The sequence below is a fragment of the Pecten maximus genome, chromosome 8 (genome assembly GCF_902652985.1).
Source record: "Pecten maximus chromosome 8, xPecMax1.1, whole genome shotgun sequence".
NCBI lineage: Eukaryota > Metazoa > Mollusca > Bivalvia > Pectinida > Pectinidae > Pecten > Pecten maximus.
This window is the reverse complement of record NC_047022.1, coordinates 42387966-42406490: the sequence shown is the minus strand read 5'-3', so window position 1 is coordinate 42406490 and position 18525 is coordinate 42387966. Positions and strand designations below refer to the sequence as shown.

Genomic DNA, 18525 nt, shown 5'->3' with positions numbered 1-18525 from the left:
TTACAATAAATCTGTGTCAGGGCTGTTAGGGTGTCAAACATCTATATAGAATGTGGATGTTAGGGGAGGGTCATACTCACATCTACAATGGGGCCATTACAATAGGCACATTTGGGGGCAAACAGGCGATGATAGTCCTCCTCACAATAAGCCCCGCCGTCTCTTTCGTAGAAGTTCTTGGTTCCTAGAGGCAGGTTACAGTGAGAGCAGATGAAGTGTTCTATGTGCCACACCTTTCCTAGGGCTGTTATTACCTGTAACAGACAGCTAAACAGTAAATCATCTCGTCATTAAACATAGGTCTATAATGAACTAGACATAAGTAAGAGCAAGCCTTAGCAGATACCCCCGCGTCCACTTCATCTGACGACGTTGGCTGTATTGAATGCCCTCGCTACATTAAACTTACTTGATGTGTTTTGCCAATAAGTTACCTTTATAGTCCTAAAGTTCTAAATGATTTCTCCCACTGCCTTTTTTTTAACTTCTCCTTATACAATTATGAGCCATTAAAACATACCAACTATCAAATTTCATACACTGGTATTGAGAATTTTAAGTTTTTCTACCAGGAAAAATTGCTATATGGCGTGTAAAGTTTAGATGGATTTAAACTTAAACATCTTGATTAATATATTAACAGCCGTTTTCTATACAACATATTTACCTGTTTTCCCAGATACCATTTATACCTTATGAAGGCCAAACAGTGATATAGGTCACAGTGACCTACTTCTAGTATGTATTACATTGTCTTTCCAAGATGTACTCACACAAACCTCACCAGAGTCCAGCACCTTCACTCACCTGTCCTACCACCTGTTGGTTACAGGCTCCACATGTGCCCTTGGAGGTTGTACTGACCCCTTGTCTGTTCATGTCACTCTCAAGGTCACCGAGCATGCTTTCCAGTTGTCCTCCATAACCTGTAGGCTGGGGGGCGGGAGTAGGAGGGGCAGATCCCTGGGAAGCATTCCGACTCTTTTGTGGTTTGGCATAGGAAGGCTCGCTGTGTGGAGAGGGAGAGCGGGCATGGGGCATCGACATCTGCTGCTGTCGTTGTTGTGCATTAGATACCTACAAATACAATATGTGTACTATTGGTGAAAAGTTTGAGGAAGTTGTTTGTATACAGAGATAACCGACGGAAGGAAGTAGAATTAACATATATGCATGCATGGTTTATTAAAGAGAAATCAGTTGATGGTTATCAACTTTTAAACTTTACAAATAGTTGAAAACATGTAATTGACATTTCTTTTGCACTGATGACAATATAGATTATTGTATACACAATGAATGGGCCGCTACCTTGAATTCGGACAATGTGGCCATGAGGTCATCCAGCTCCCTGGTGGCTGTGGAAGGGGGAGGTAACTGTTGGTGTGAGGCCACCATATTGTTTTGGTTGTAGCGTTGTACATTGTTGACTTGATGTGCCTGTACATTATTCATCATGTGTGTTTGGGCTGTCTGCTGGTCTGGGGTATACTCATAGTTGTCATTGTCACCAGGCTCAGGGCTGTGTACCACAACAAATCATCATATTAATAGGATCTTGCGTCACAAATCACATCAATAGCAGTAAATGTTCCAATAGCCATGCTTAAGTACTCACAAATACATGTAGATTTGTTATGTAATGTGAAAAAGTTTGATATGTGACAAAGCTGTTGCATATCCCATCATAATGCTGTTACATATTCTATACCTACCCCCTGTAGTTGTTAACCCTCTATGATGATGCTGTTACATATTGTATACCTTCCCCCTGTAGTTGTAAACCCTCTATGACAATGCTGTTACATATTATATACCTACCCCCTGTAGTTGTAAACCCTACATAACAATGCTGTTACATATACTATACCTATCCCTTATAGTTGTAGCCCCTCTATGAAAATGCTGTTACATATTCTATACCTATCCCCTGTAGTTGTAAACCCTCTATGACAATGCTGTTACATATTATATACCTACCCCCTGTAGTTGTAAACCCTACATAACAATGCTGTTACATATACTATACCTATCCCTTATAGTTGTAGCCCCTCTATGAAAATGCTGTTACATATTCTATACCTATCCCCTGTAGTTGTAAACCCTCTATGACAATGCTGTTACATATTGTATACCTTCCCCTTGTAGTTGTTGACCCTCTATGACAATGCTGTTACATATTCTATACCTATCCCCTGTAGTTGTAAACCCTCTATGACAATGCTGTTACATATTGTATACCTTCCCCTTGTAGTTGTTGACCCTCTATGACAATGCTGTTATATATTCTATACCTACCCCCTGTAGTTGTATACCCTGTATGACAATGCTGTTACATATTCTATACCTACCCTCTATAGTTGTTGGCCCTCTCTGGCAGTGCACTTTCTAATTGGTCCAAAAGATTATCCACAGTGTTTCTGTTCTCGTTACAGGGCTGGTTTTGGAGCTACAGGTGGAGGTGGTCGGGCCTTACCCCCATTTCCTCCACCTCCTCCACCTCCTCCGCCTCCATTTACAATATGTTGATTCGCTGGAAATAGGAATTCATACAATGTGTATATTATTAAGAATTCCATCATTCTAATAAAATGAAAATAATACCAGACATTAACATCATCACATACATACAGTCCCCATTTTTACTATCAGGTTTACAAATGCAATGAGATTGACATGAAATAGTGATGTTATGATACGTACAAACATTACGTTTGTCCACCTCGGCCATAAACTGGGCAGAGTTGAGGTCCTGTAGGAGCTGGTCCAGCTCGGACAGGTTGTTGGTCAATGTAGACATCTGTTTTGGTGCTGGAGGCGACGCAGGGGATTTGTTGTCGAAATATGGGTCTGAACTTCGTGAGGTTCCGGAGCTTGGTGTTCGATCACGTATCACTGTCACACTCTGTCCTTCATATAATGGCTGGTAATAGAAGTACAATAATTAAATCAGCATTAAAACTGATCATGTGATTTATATCTAATTAGTTAATTTCCTGTCTAAATATATCTTCATTACAGTTAGGCTGCATTTGTCAGGAGGTTGTACTGCAATATTATTTTATAAAAAACACAGCTCTGCTTTAAGGACTTCATCCCTGTTTTAGACAGTTTGTCTGTATATAGAGACCACAAAGATTCTTATCAGATCCAATTTACCAATCCTAAAACAGATTACCTTCACCTACATGTACCTATCACCATTGAAGTATTTCTAGGTTGTAGATTCCCTAAAGATAATTGTACATGTAAAACAGGTATAACATTAACTACATCTACAATAATAGACTATCAGATATCAATCAGATCGTTGAAGGTAAACGGTGGCTAAATCAGATTTTCCAGCCTCAGTTATCAAAAGGAATTACTCAATTATTTTATTGATCAGAAATTCTTCAGCTACTGAGTCAAAACTATCAAAATATTTGTGTAACACGCCAGAATGATTAAAAGTAGTGACTTGTATTCCTAGTTTAAAGACCAACCATCAGTAAACTAACATAGTTAGTATCAGATGTGGCAGTTGTGGGAAGCATTCTTGGTTCATTTATAGATTTATACAGTCAATAATTTCCTTCAGTTCTAAGTAAGTAAGCATACCATGTTATCATATTACAGTACTCGGTCGTTATCCTCCATCAGGAATCTGACGTTAGCTTATAAATCATTATTATAGTGTTAAAGTGAATTTGTTTAGTAGTTCAGTACATTAAAGTGTCAACGTATAGTTTGACTACACCAATCATCGGTCTTCCCCACAATATACATCAGTCTTCCCCACAATATACATCAGTCTTCCCCACAATATACATCAGTCTTCCCCACAATATACATCAGTCTTCCCCACAATATACATCAGTCTTCCCCACAATATACATCAGTCTTCCCCACAATATACATCAGTCTTCCCCACAATATACATCAGTCTTCCCCACAATATACATCAGTCTTCCCCACAATATACAAGTATATAGAGCTGTGGTACATGTAGTACTTCACTCCGGCCTTGGTTTTAGGTCCGATAGGATACAAACAAGGAACAAATCACTATAACACAATAAATCATTTTTATTGCACAGATTTTCCACTCTTGTACATATGACTAAGCAGGAACTCTTTCGCCTGATGTACTTTAATATGATGTAATCACTAATGAGGGCACTGATAGGACAAACTACACCTTTTATACATATCCTAACCTGAATCTTACTATCAGTAAAACTAGGCAAACTGCCATCCTTACACAAGTAGAGAACTATTTTATCTGTGAAAATACAACATGCAGTATTAGCTTGAAAGACAAGTACCATATTTCTGTACTAAAGCAATCTGTTATCACAGGACAGGTACCCCCAGAAAGTGAAATCTCCAATAAAGAAATCATTTCTCAGTCAGTCAGAAAAATACCACATTTCTCCCCTTAAGATTGCCCTTTACAACTTTATATGAACACCACTGTATAGAATCCAGTCAAGCAACCGAGTTAGATAGTGGACATATTTATATTGGGTGGGTGGTCAGAAACCAGACACTACCTGTTTATATCTACAGTCAAACCTGCCTTAGAGACCACCGATTTATAACTAGTCAAACCTGCTTTAGAGAACACCAATTTATTACTAGTCAAACCTGCCTTAGAGACCACCAATTTATTACTAGTCAAACCTGCCTTAGAGACCACCAATTTATAACTAGTCAAACCTGCCTTAGAGACCACCAATTTATAACTAGTCAAACCAGCCTTAGAGACCACCAATTTATAACTAGTCAAACCTGCCTTAGAGACCACCAATTTATTACTAGTCAAACCTACCTTAGAGACCACCGATTTATAACTAGTCAAACCTGCCTTAGAGACCACCGATTTATAACTAGTCAAACCTGCCTTAGAGACCACCGATTTATAACTAGTCAAACCTGCCTTAGAGACCACCAATTTATTACTAGTCAAACCTGCCTTAGAGACCACAGATTTATAACTAGTCAAACCTGCCTTAGAGACCACAAATTTATTACTAGTCAAACCTGCCTAAGAGACCACCAATTTATTACTAGTCAAACCTGCCTTAGAGACCACCGATTTATAACTAGTCAAACCTGCCTTAGAGACCACCAATTTATTACTAGTCAAACCTGCCTTAGGGACCACCGATTTATAACTAGTCAAACCTGCCTTAGAGACCAATTTATTTCTAGTCAAACCTGCCTTAGAGACCACCAATTTATTACTAGTCAAACCTGCCCCAGAGACCACCGATTTATAACTAGTCAAACCTAGTCAAACTTGTCTGAGAGACCACATGTCTAAAACCACTGTCAAACCTGCCTTAGAGACCACCGAACTATTACTAGTGAAACCTGCCTTAGAGACCACCAATTTATTACTAGTCAAACCTGCCTTAGAGACCACCGATTTATAACTAGTCAAACCTGCCTTAGAGACCACCAATTTATAACTAGTCAAACCTGCCTTAGGGACCACCAATTTATTACTAGTCAAACCTGCCTTAGAGACCACCGATTTATAACTAGTCAAACCTGCCTTAGAGACCACCAATTTATTACTAGTCAAACCTGCCTTAGAGACCACCGATTTATAACTAGTCAAACCTAGTCAAACTTGTCTGAGAGACCACATGTCTAAAACCACTGTCAAACCTGCCTTAGAGACCACCGAACTATTACTAGTGAAACCTGCCTTCGAGACCACCGGTTAATAACTATTCAAACCTGCCTTAGAGACCACATGTCTTAAACAACAGTCAAACCTGACTTAAGAGAAAATCAGATTCTATACCTATAGACCTGTCATGACGACAACATGTCTAGTACACAGTCTTCAGTTACACAGTCTGTCTATTGTTATAACTCAGTCACACAGTCTGTCTATTGTTATAACTCAGTCACACAGTCTGTCTATTGTTATAACTCAGTCACAGTCTGTCTATTGTTATAACTCAGTCACACAGTCTGTCTCTTGTTATAACTCAGTCACAGTCTGTCTATTGTTATAACTCAGTCACACAGTCTGTCTATTGTTATAACTCAGTCACACAGTCTGTCTATTGTTATAACTCAGTCACACAGTCTGTCTCTTGTTATAACTCAGTCACAGTCTGTCTATTGTTGTAACTCAGTCACACAGTCTGTCTATTGTTATAACTCAGTCACACAGTCTGTCTATTGTTATAACTCAGTCACACAGTCTGTCTATTGTTATAACTCAGTCACACAGTCTGTCTATTGTTATAACTCAGTCACAGTCTATCTATTGTTATAACTCAGTCACACAGTCTGTCTATTGTTATAACTCAGTCACATAGTCTGTCTATTGTTATAACTCAGTCACAGTCTGTCTATTGTTATAACTCAGTCACACAGTATGTCTATTGTTGTAACTCAGTCACACAGTCTATCTATTGTTATAACTCAGTCACACAGTCTGTCTATTGTTATAACTCAGTCACACAGTCTGTCTATTGTTATAACTCAGTCACACAGTCTGTCTATTGTTATAACTCAGTCACAGTCTGTCTATTGTTATAACTCAGTCACACAGTCTGTCTATTGTTATAACACAGTCACACAGTCGGTCTATTGTTATAACTCAGTCACAGTCAGTCTATTGTTATAACTCAGTCACACAGTCTGTCTATTGTTATAACTCAGTCACAGTCTATCTATTGTTATAACTCAGTCACACAGTCTGTCTATTGTTATAACTCAGTCACATAGTCGGTCTATTGTTATAACTCAGTCACAGTCTGTCTATTGTTATAACTCAGTCACACAGTCTGTCTATTGTTATAACTCAGTCACAGTCTGTCTATTGTTATAACTCAGTCTGTCTATTGTTATAACTCAGTCACAGTCTGTCTATTGTTATAACTCAGTCACACAGTATGTCTATTGTTGTAACTCAGTCACACAGTCTATCTATTGTTATAACTCAGTCACAGTCAGTCTCTTGTTATAACTCAGTCACACAGTCTGTCTATTGTTATAACTCAGTCACAGTCTGTCTATTGTTGTAACTCAGTCACACAGTCTGTCTATTGTTATAACTCAGTCACACAGTCTGTCTATTGTTATAACTCAGTCACACAGTCTGTCTATTGTTATAACTCAGTCACACAGTCTGTCTATTGTTATAACTCAGTCACAGTCTATCTATTGTTATAACTCAGTCACACAGTCTGTCTATTGTTATAACTCAGTCACATAGTCTGTCTATTGTTATAACTCAGTCACAGTCTGTCTATTGTTATAACTCAGTCACACAGTATGTCTATTGTTGTAACTCAGTCACACAGTCTATCTATTGTTATAACTCAGTCACACAGTCTGTCTATTGTTATAACTCAGTCACACAGTCTGTCTATTGTTATAACTCAGTCACACAGTCTGTCTATTGTTATAACTCAGTCACAGTCTGTCTATTGTTATAACTCAGTCACACAGTCTGTCTATTGTTATAACACAGTCACACAGTCGGTCTATTGTTATAACTCAGTCACAGTCAGTCTCTTGTTATAACTCAGTCACACAGTCTGTCTATTGTTATAACTCAGTCACAGTCTATCTATTGTTATAACTCAGTCACACAGTCTGTCTATTGTTATAACTCAGTCACATAGTCGGTCTATTGTTATAACTCAGTCACAGTCTGTCTATTGTTATAACTCAGTCACACAGTCTGTCTATTGTTATAACTCAGTCACAGTCTGTCTATTGTTATAACTCAGTCTGTCTATTGTTATAACTCAGTCACAGTCTGTCTATTGTTATAACTCAGTCACACAGTATGTCTATTGTTGTAACTCAGTCACACAGTCTATCTATTGTTATAACTCAGTCACACAGTCTGTCTATTGTTATAACTCAGTCACACAGTCTGTCTATTGTTATAACTCAGTCACACAGTCTGTCTATTGTTATAACTCAGTCACACAGTCTGTCTATTGTTATAACTCAGTCACAGTCTGTCTATTGTTATAACTCAGTCACACAGTCTGTCTATTGTTATAACACAGTCACACAGTCGGTCTATTGTTATAACTCAGTCACAGTCAGTCTCTTGTTATAACTCAGTCACACAGTCTGTCTATTGTTATAACTCAGTCACACAGTCTGTCTATTGTTATAACTCTGTCATACAGTTGGTCTATTGTTATAACTCAGTCATACAGTTGGTCTATTGTTATAACTCAGTCATACAGTTGGTCTATTGTTATAACTCAGTCACAGTCTGTCTATTGTTATAACTCAGTCATACAGTTGGTCTATTGTTATAACTCAGTCACAGTCTGTCTATTGTTATAACTCAGTCACACAGTCTGTCTATTGTTATAACTCAGTCACATAGTCTGTCTATTGTTATAACTCAGTCACACTGTCTGTCTATTGTTATAACTCGGCCACACAGTCTGTCTGTTGTTATAACTCAGTCACACAGTCTGTCTATTGTTATAACTCAATCACAGTCTGTCTATTGTTATAACTCAGTCATACAGTTGGTCTATTGTTATAACTCAGTCACAGGCTGTCTATTGTTATAACTCAGTCACAGTCTGTCTATTGTTATAACTCAGTCACACAGTCTGTCTATTGTTATAACTCAGTCACACAGTCTGTCTATTGTTATAACTCAGTCACAGTCTGTCTATTGTTATAACTCAGTCACACAGTCTGTCTATTGTTATAACTCAGTCACACAGTCTGTCTATTGTTATAACTCAGTCACAGTCTGTCTATTGTTATAACTCAGTCACACAGTCTGTCTATTGTTATAACTCAGTCACACAGTCTGTCTATTGTTATAACTCAGTCATACAGTCTGTCTATTGTTATAACTCAGTCACAGTCTGTCTATTGTTATAACTCAGTCATACAGTTGGTCTATTGTTATAACTCAGTCATACAGTTGGTCTATTGTTATAACTCAGTCACAGTCTGTCTAATTTTATAACTCAGTCATACAGTTGGTCTATTGTTATAACTCAGTCACAGTCTGTCTATTGTTATAACTCAGTCACACAGTCTGTCTATTGTTATAACTCAGTCACACAGTCTGTCTATTGTTATAACTCAGTCACACAGTCTGTCTATTGTTATAACTCAGTCACACAGTCTGTCTATTGTTATAACTCAGTCACACAGTCTGTCTATTGTTATAACTCAGTCACACAGTCTGTCTATTGTTATAACTCAGTCACTGTCTGTCTATTGTTATAACTCAGTCACACAGTCTGTCTATTGTTATAACTCGGTCACAGTCTGTCTATTGTTATAACTCAGTCACACAGTCTGTCTATTGTTATAACTCAGTCACAGTCTGTCTATTGTTATAACTCAGTCACACAGTCTGTCTATTGTTATAACTCAGTCACACAGTCTGTCTATTGTTATAACTCAGTCACACAGTCTGTCTATTGTTATAACTCAGTCACAGTCTGTCTATTGTTATTACTCAGTCACACAGTCTGTCTATTGTTATAACTCAGTCACACAGTCTGTCTATTGTTATAACTCAGTCACACAGTCTGTCTATTGTTATAACTCAGTCACACAGTCTGTCTATTGTTATAACTCAGTCACACAGTCTGTCTATTGTTATAACTCAGTCATACAGTCTGTCTATTGTTATAACTCAGTCACAGTCTGTCTATTGTTATAACTCAGTCATACAGTTGGTCTATTGTTATAACTCAGTCATACAGTTGGTCTATTGTTATAACTCAGTCACAGTCTGTCTAATTTTATAACTCAGTCATACAGTTGGTCTATTGTTATAACTCAGTCACAGTCTGTCTATTGTTATAACTCAGTCACACAGTCTGTCTATTGTTATAACTCAGTCACACAGTCTGTCTATTGTTATAACTCAGTCACACAGTCTGTCTATTGTTATAACTCAGTCACACAGTCTGTCTATTGTTATAACTCAGTCACACAGTCTGTCTATTGTTATAACTCAGTCACTGTCTGTCTATTGTTATAACTCAGTCACACAGTCTGTCTATTGTTATAACTCGGTCACAGTCTGTCTATTGTTATAACTCAGTCACACAGTCTGTCTATTGTTATAACTCAGTCACAGTCTGTCTATTGTTATAACTCAGTCACACAGTCTGTCTATTGTTATAACTCAGTCACACAGTCTGTCTATTGTTATAACTCAGTCACAGTCTGTCTATTGTTATAACTCAGTCACACAGCCGGTCTCTTGTTATAACTCAGTCACACAGTCTGTCTATTGTTATAACTCAGTCACACAGTCAGACTATTGTTATAACTCAGTCACACAGTCTGTCTCTTGTTATAACTCAGTCACAGTCTGTCTATTGTTATAACTCAGTCACACAGTCTGTCTATTGTTATAACTCAGTCACACAGTCAGACTATTGTTATAACTCAGTCACACAGTCTGTCTATTGTTATAACTCAGTCACACAGTCAGACTATTGTTATAACTCAGTCACAGTCAGACTATTGTTATAACTCAGTCACACAGTCTGTCTATTGTTATAACTCAGTCACACAGTCTGTCTATTGTTATAACTCAGTCACACAGTCAGACTATTGTTATAACTCAGTCACAGTCAGACTATTGTTATAACTCAGTCACACAGTCTGTCTATTGTTATAACTCAGTCACACAGTCAGACTATTGTTATAACTCAGTCACAGTCAGACTATTGTTATAACTCAGTCACACAGTCTGTCTATTGTTATAACTCAGTCACACAGTCGGCCTATTGTTGTTACATGTTTACAGCCAACAGATATACTCTGTGTTGTTTATCCTCCCAAACAATACACTGTACACCAATGTTAAGGTCACTTAACTTAGATGTTTATTTATAGAGATAAAGCTAATAAAATGTCTTCTTTTTAAATTGTCCACTAAGACTGCAAACAAGATCCCGTTTGAACTAAACATTTAAAATCTGCTGGTTGTAATTATATGTCTGGAAAATTTTATTCAGGTTTAAATTGTACAATCTGCTGTTTGTATTTGTAAGTAAATAAATAATTCTTAGTAAAATATGTTTTGACTACAGATGAAAGGAAGGGGATTGCAGTATGATGTAAAAAGCACTAGAAATACAATGAGCTATATCCTGTCAGGAAGTCTTATATCCAGGGTTTACACAGTGAGATCATGAAAATTATCACGGATGTGTATGATGGATGTGGTGTATTGCACATGCTTGGAATGTCATACTGTCATGTGGAATGCATGAGGAATTTGTCCAACACTGGACTGATTGTATATGTCCATCCTCACCATGTTAGTTCAGATAGACAATCGTAACACGGAGGGATGATGTATCTACAGTAACACAATTATCTATACACCATTCTTATAAAGCCATTCTATGAATTTTCAAATTTCAAATGTAGCTGACTGAAATTAGTTTGAACTACTTCATGATCAATGACAAAATTTCCAGGAAGATGGAAGTTTATCACCTGTGATCTTTCTGAAACCTTTTCTATGAAACTATTTTTAGCCATGTTTAGTGCACTTACTTCATCAAACTGACGTGGCGGGGGTATACTGTCAAGGACCTCCTGGGGAGGGGGCGGAGGGAGAGGGGGTGGGGTCTCGCTCCGATGTCCAGCAGAATGATGGCTACTCTGGCTCTGATAACTGTGCTGTCTCACTGCCTGCTGTTGGTGCTCGTAGCCAGGTGAATACTGAACCTGGCGATTATCGTATCCTGGTGATTGTTGCACCTGGCGATTATCGTATCCTACTGACTGTTGCACCTGGCGATTATCGTACCCAGGTGACTGTGGAAACTGGCGATTATCATACCCTGGTGATTGTGGCACCTGCCGGTTGTTGTACCCGGGTGATTGTGGCACCTGTTGATGGTCGTACGAGTTGGATACTGGAATCTGTTGGTGATCATATGCTGCGTCGTGATGATTCTGTTGGCCGCTGTACTGATGCTGCGTCTGGTGATTATGTTGTTGAAACTGTTGCCGTTGATCTAGTTGAGGTTGCGGAGACTGGGGAGGAGGAGATTGATGTTGGTACTGGTTGATCTGAGCAGTCGTTGACTGGAGGTCGGCCAGTAATGCATCTGTAAAGACAGAAAAAATACAACAATATAAACCAGTTGTACACCGTAGGTACCTGTAGTTAATCATTACAATGACAGGTGGAAAACATCCATCATACCTTACCTGAGTAATACACACAATTTACAGGACATAAAACTAATTAACAAAACCTGCTATTACACATTCGCAGTTACATGATCCACCCTGCTTAATTCCCAAATGTGACAGGCCTATGTGCATGTAAGAGATATAGAGGTTACACAATGAGTGGTTGTTGGATATGGATTTTATTTCACTAGAGTACCCGGTAAGTAATTTTTTTAAACTTACAAAAGATACAAGTTTTAGGGAGAGACTTTTGTAACTTTTAAAAAATAACTTACAAGTGTGAAATAAATTCCATATCCAAAAGTCACGAGTTGTGTGACCTGTTTCTACCTCAATAATATCGGCTTGAGAAAGGAATAAGACAGCGTATTGTGGTAGAAATAACATCTTCCTACTTTTCCAGATCTGTCATATACTCATTCCTCATACTTGTGTGCAAAAACCAAAAACAAAACACACCAGATCCCACTATATTAGACCTGGACAATCTTTACATAAGGACATCATGACAGCGCCAAAAACTGATTAGCTTGATACTGACTATGTGCTCCAAGATTCAAAATATGATCATGTTATAAGTATAACAAGGAATGTGAAATCAAAGATGTGAATGATACTTAAATCTATAGACTGTTATTTTAAAATAAACATCGCCCACATGACATACAGATCTGTTGTTATTAGTGACTAGTGTCTGTACATAATATATAAGTATTCAGAGACCATTCCCACATGTATGTGTAACACAAGAAAGTGCTCCAAGCTATGCCCAGGATAAGGAACAATCACTCCAACACATAAGCAATCTAAAAACAATAAGAAATCATCAAAACTAAGTATTTTTCATCTGAACAAATAAAAAAAAAATACTTAATTTCTTCCTTCCTGGGTAACTTTGGTGATTTCTTGACAAACTTGAGCATTTTAGATGAGACAGTGGCCCATTCAGCACGACCAAGTGGTATCTAGTATATACACAGTCTCTCTGGAGTTACTCCAAACCAAATATATACTACAGTCGTCCAGTAGCCTGCTATCTTATTCTACAGACATGTTCAAAGACCAACATTACCCCCTCTCCTACATGTAGCTATGTGTCTATATATAAACCTCTCCTCAGATATATATATATACACCAATCCTCTTCATCCCTCAATCTCCTTCGTTGTTATTATACTAGACATGTGAAACAATTGAAATTTTGTTACATGTTGATCGTAATCCCTGTACATATATACCGTAAGTAATCTTATAGCGGACCAGGTGTTAATCAAATAGGTTAACTAGAAACAATCGAAATAATAATCATCCAAATGGTTAACTATACCATAATTATCATACAAAGTCACTTTTACAACAAACACAAATTTTTGTAACAACAATTACGAAACAAGTCATGTCAACTGATGTAAGCCAAATGAAAAGGGATGGGGATTCATAGGAAATACAAAGAAGGGGTAGGAAAGGAGGAATAAAGACAAAGAAAAAAAAGGGGGAGTGAAATGGAGGGGAGGGGGTGATAGGGGGAGGAGGGAGAGTTATAGGGAGGGGAAAGGGGAGTTATAGGGAGGGGAGGGAGGGTTATAGGGAGGGGAAAGGGAAGTTGTAGGGAGGGGAGGGAGAGTTATAGGGAGGGGAAAGGGAAGTTGTAGGGAGGGGAGGGAGAGTTATAGGGAGGGGAAAGGGAAGTTGTAGGGAGGGGAGGGGAGAGTTATAGGGAGGGGAAAGGGAAGTTGTAGGGAGGGGAGGGAGGGAGAGTTATAGGGAGGGGAAAGGGAAGTTGTAGGGAGGGGAGGGAGGGTTATAGGGAGGGGGAGGGGGGGTTATAGGGAGGGGAAAGGGGAAGTTGTAGGGAGGGGAGGGAGGGTTATAGGGAGGGGAAAGGGAAAGTTATGTAGGGAGGGGAGGGAGGGTTATAGGGAGGGGGGGGGGGGGGGGTTTATAGGGAGGGGAAAGGGAAGTTGTAGGGGGGGGAGGGAGGGTTATAGGGAGGGGGGGGGGGGTTATAGGGGGGGAAGGGAAGTTGTAGGGAGGGGAGGGAGGGTTATAGGGAGGGGAAAGGGAAGTTGTAGGGGGGGGGAGGGAGAGTTAAGGAGGGAGGGGAAAGGGGAGTTGTAGGGAGGGGGGGGGGTGATAGGGAGGGGGGGGAGAGTTATAGGGGGGGAAAGGGAAGTTGTAGGGAGTGGAGGGAGAGTTATAGGGAGGGGAAAGGGAAGTTGTAGGGAGGGGAGGGAGAGTTATAGGGAGGGGAAAGGGGAGTTGTAGGGAGGGGAGGGAGAGTTATAGGGAGGGGAAAGGGGAGTTGTAGGGAGGGGAGGGAGAGTATAGGGAGGGGAGGGGGTGATAGGGAGAGGAGGGAGAGTTATAGGGAGGGGAAAGGGAAGTTGTAGGGAGGGGGGGGGGGAGAGTTATAGGGAGGGGAAAGGGAAGTTATAGGGAGGGGAGGGAGAGTTATAGGGAGGGGAAAGGGAAGTTGTAGGGAGGGGAGGGAGAGTTATAGGGAGGGGAAAGGGGAGTTGTAGGGAGGGGAAAGGGAAGTTGTAGGGAGGGGAGGGAGAGTTATAGGGAGGGGAAGGGGGAGTTGTAGGGAGGGGAGGGAGAGTTATAGGGAGGGGAGGGAGGGTTATAGGGAGGGGAAAGGGGAGTTGTAGGGAGGGGAGGGAGAGTTATAGGGAGGGGAAAGGGGAGTTGTAGGGAGGGGAAAGGGGAGTTATAGGGAGGGGAGGGAGAGTTATAGGGAGGGGAAAGGGGAGTTATAGGGAGGGGAGGGAGGGTTATAGGGAGGGGAAAGGGGAGTTGTAGGGAGGGGAGGGAGGAGTTATAGGGAGGGGAGGGAGAGTTATAGGGAGGGGAGGGGAGAGTTATAGGGAGGGGAGGGAGGGTTATAGGGAGGGGAAAGGGGAGTTGTGGGGAGGGGAGGGAGAGTTATAGGGAGGGGAAAGGGAAGTTGTAGGGAGGGGAGGGAGAGTTATAGGGAGGGGAAAGGGGAGTTGTAGGGAGGGGGGGGAGAGTTATAGGGAGGGGAAGGGGAGTTATAGGGAGAGGAGGGAGAGTTATAGGGAGGGGAGGGAGAGCTTTATAGGGAGGGAAGGGAGTTAGGGAGGGAGGGAGGTAGGGAGGGAAAGGGAGTTGTAGGGAGGGGAGGAGGTTATAGGAGGGAAAGGGGAGTTGTAGGGGGTAGGAGGGTGCGGAGAGTAGAGTTATAGGGAGGGGAGGGAGAGTTATAGGGAGGGGAAAGGGAAGTTGTAGGGAGGGGAGGGAGGGTTATAGGGAGGGGAAAGGGAGTTGTAGGGAGGGGAGGGGGGAGTTGTAGGGAGGGGAGGGAGAGTTATAGGGAGGGGAAAGGGGAGTTATAGGGAGGGGAGGGAGGGTTATAGGGAGGGGAAAGGGGAGTTGTAGGGAGGGGAGGGAGAGTTATAGGGAGGGGAGGGAGAGTTATAGGGAGGGGAGGGAGAGTTATAGGGAGGGGAGGGAGGGTTATAGGGAGGGGAAAGGGAAGTTGTAGGGAGGGGAGGGAGAGTTATAGGGAGGGGAAGGGGGAGTGATAGGGAGGGGAGGGAGAGTTATAGGGAGGGGAAAGGGGAGTTGTAGGGAGGAAAGGGGTGATAAGGAGGAGGAGGAGTGGTAGGGAAGGGAGTAATAGAGAGGGGAAGGGGGAGTTGTAGAAAGGGGAGTGATTGATAGGAAGGGGGAGGGGGACTCATAGGGATGAGATGGGAGAGTTATAGGGAGGGGAAGGGGGAGTGACAGGGAGGGGAGGGGAAGGGGGAGTGACAGGGAGGGGGAGGGGAAGGGGGAGTGATAGGGAGGGGAAGGGGGAGTGATAGGGAGGGGGTGATAAGGAGGGAGGCATGAAGAAATAGAGATCCCCTAAAAAGCTTCCACGGTCAAGGCAGGTAACCCATAATAACTTCTCACATCTAAGTTGAGTAACTCTATGGAAGACAAGCTCTATATAACCACCCATCATGAAGCTAATATGTATCGTAATACACCTCTTGTTTTCATAGCATTCTCAGTGTTGTTTTTATTGGTTTTAACACATTAACAAGGTATATGTATAAAGCATCAACTTCATTACACCCCAGAAAGTTGGAGTTACCTGTGAAATTTTTTTATACATATTTGTGGTAGATTGTTAATTCTTTGTGAAAACTTACACCCTTCACTGTTAATATCAATAAGTATGGAAGTATTAAATTATTCCAGCCCTTAGGATACTAGACAAGATTGTTGACCCTTCTTGGTCGTATAAAATGACACTGAAGACTTTAACCTCGTCAAGTGTTACTGTAGACTGATATTCATAGAAATTGTTTCACTTCACACTGTCACGTTTAATGTATCGTGTTTTAATTGAAAAGAACACCACTCCTCTGTCACAAGTTAAACATGTACACAATGCGTTACCTAAAGTCTCCGAAAAATATGTCACATGTTATACATCTACACAATGTGTCACCTAAAGTCTCCGAAAAATATCTGTCACATGTTATACATGTACACAATGCGTCACCTAAAGTCTCCGAAAAATATCTGTCACATGTTATATATCTACACAATGCGTTACCTAAAGTCTCCGAAAAATATCTGTCACATGTTATACATCTACACAATGCGTCACCTAAAGTCTCCGAAAAATATCTGTCACATGTTATACATCTACACAATGCGTCACCTAAAGTCTCCGAAAAATATCTGTCACATGTTATACATGTACACAATGTGTTACCTAAAGTCTCCGAAAAATATCTAAGTACTCCTTCAACTATTACACTACATCAAATGAGTTTTTAATTCTGACTCACAACTGTCCATGGCAAACTTTCATTTTCAATAGAAATTATTTTCATATTTTCAATCCTTTTTTTCATACTTCTAATGCTTATTTCCATTCTTTCAATACTTATTTTCATACTTCCATTTTTTTTTTATATTTCCAATGCTTATTTTCATACCTCCAGAGAGTATACTGTTTTCAGAACTATTATAAACAATGATAAAGTAACAAGTTGTAGAACATAATTACGAGGATTTTACAGATTTGGATTTTACAGATTTTACAACTATTACAGTAACTCATTTTTAGACGCTTTATGACGTGACAACAGTCATATTTATAACTGTGTTATGATAGAGTGACAACATTTATTTTAGAAGCTTTACAGCTAACTAGTCAAGTGCTATCCAGCTTACAGGAAAATAACAGGAAGTCTCCCATTATACGTTCACTGTGGTGTATATAGGTCTACAGGTCTGAGGTTAATCGATGTAACACACACACACATCCATTGTTGTGATAATTGCCCACAACCAATCAGCCTTATTAGTGCCCCAATCAACCAGCTTATAAACACAACTCTGAAATAGAGTTATCTCCCATTAACCAGAGTTTGAATGTAGAGCACAAAAAGAAAACATTTCAATTAGCACACAGACACTGTACAGCTGTGAATGACATAAACATGGCTACATGATTAATGTATTGGACAGGTACATATAGAAACCAGGTTAGGGCGCAGATAGAAACTTCATGTAAGGCACAGATAGAAACTTCATGTAGGGCACACAGATACAAACCCTGTGGAGGGCACAGATAAGAACCCTGTGTCGGGTACAGATAGAAACCCTGTGGAGGGCACAGATAGGAATACTGTGTAGGGCACAGAGAAGAACCCTGTGTAGGACACAGATAGGAACCCTGTGTCGGGTACAGATAGGAACCCTGTGTCGGGTACAGATAGGAACCCAGTGTAGGACACAGATAAGAACCCTGTGTAGGGCACAGATAGGAACCCTGTGTAGGGCACAGATAAGAACCCGGTGTCATGTACAGATACAAACCCTGTGGATGGTACAGATACAAACCCTGTGGAGGGCACAGATAGGAACCCTGTGGATGGCACAGATAGGAACCCTGTGGAGGGTACAGATAAGAACCCTGTGTAGGGCACAGATAAGAACCCTGTGTAGGGTACAGATAAGAACCCTGTGGAGGGTACAGATAAGAACCCTGTGTAGGGTACAGATAAGAACCCTGTGTAGGGCACAGATAAGAACCCCGTGTCATGTACAGATAGGAACCCTGTGTCGGGTACAGATAAGAACCGTATGTAGGGCACAGATAGGAATCCTGTGTAGGGCACAGATAGGAACCCTGTGTCATGTACAGATAGAAACCCTGTGTCGGGTACAGATAGGAATCCTGTGAAGCTCAGGTAGGAACCATGTGTAGGGCACAGATAGGACTCCTGTGAAGTGCACATATAGGTGGCCCCGAGATTATCATTTGTAACTTATTTTTACTACTACGGGTTATACACAGCAAATATTTAAAAAAAA

General features: G+C 40.5%; 1 protein-coding gene across 1 annotated transcript in view; it reads right to left on the bottom strand.

The window, feature by feature from the left end:
- The window catches only part of LOC117333567 (leupaxin-like), a 55246-nt gene that overhangs the window by 12718 nt on the left and 24003 nt on the right, over window positions 1-18525 (bottom strand). Inside the window, 7 exon segments of the mRNA XM_033892914.1 lie at window positions 81-254; window positions 808-1077; window positions 1312-1522; window positions 2352-2426; window positions 2428-2533; window positions 2713-2923; window positions 11536-12095. Coding sequence (XP_033748805.1) covers window positions 81-254; window positions 808-1077; window positions 1312-1522; window positions 2352-2426; window positions 2428-2533; window positions 2713-2923; window positions 11536-12095 — 1607 coding nt within the window.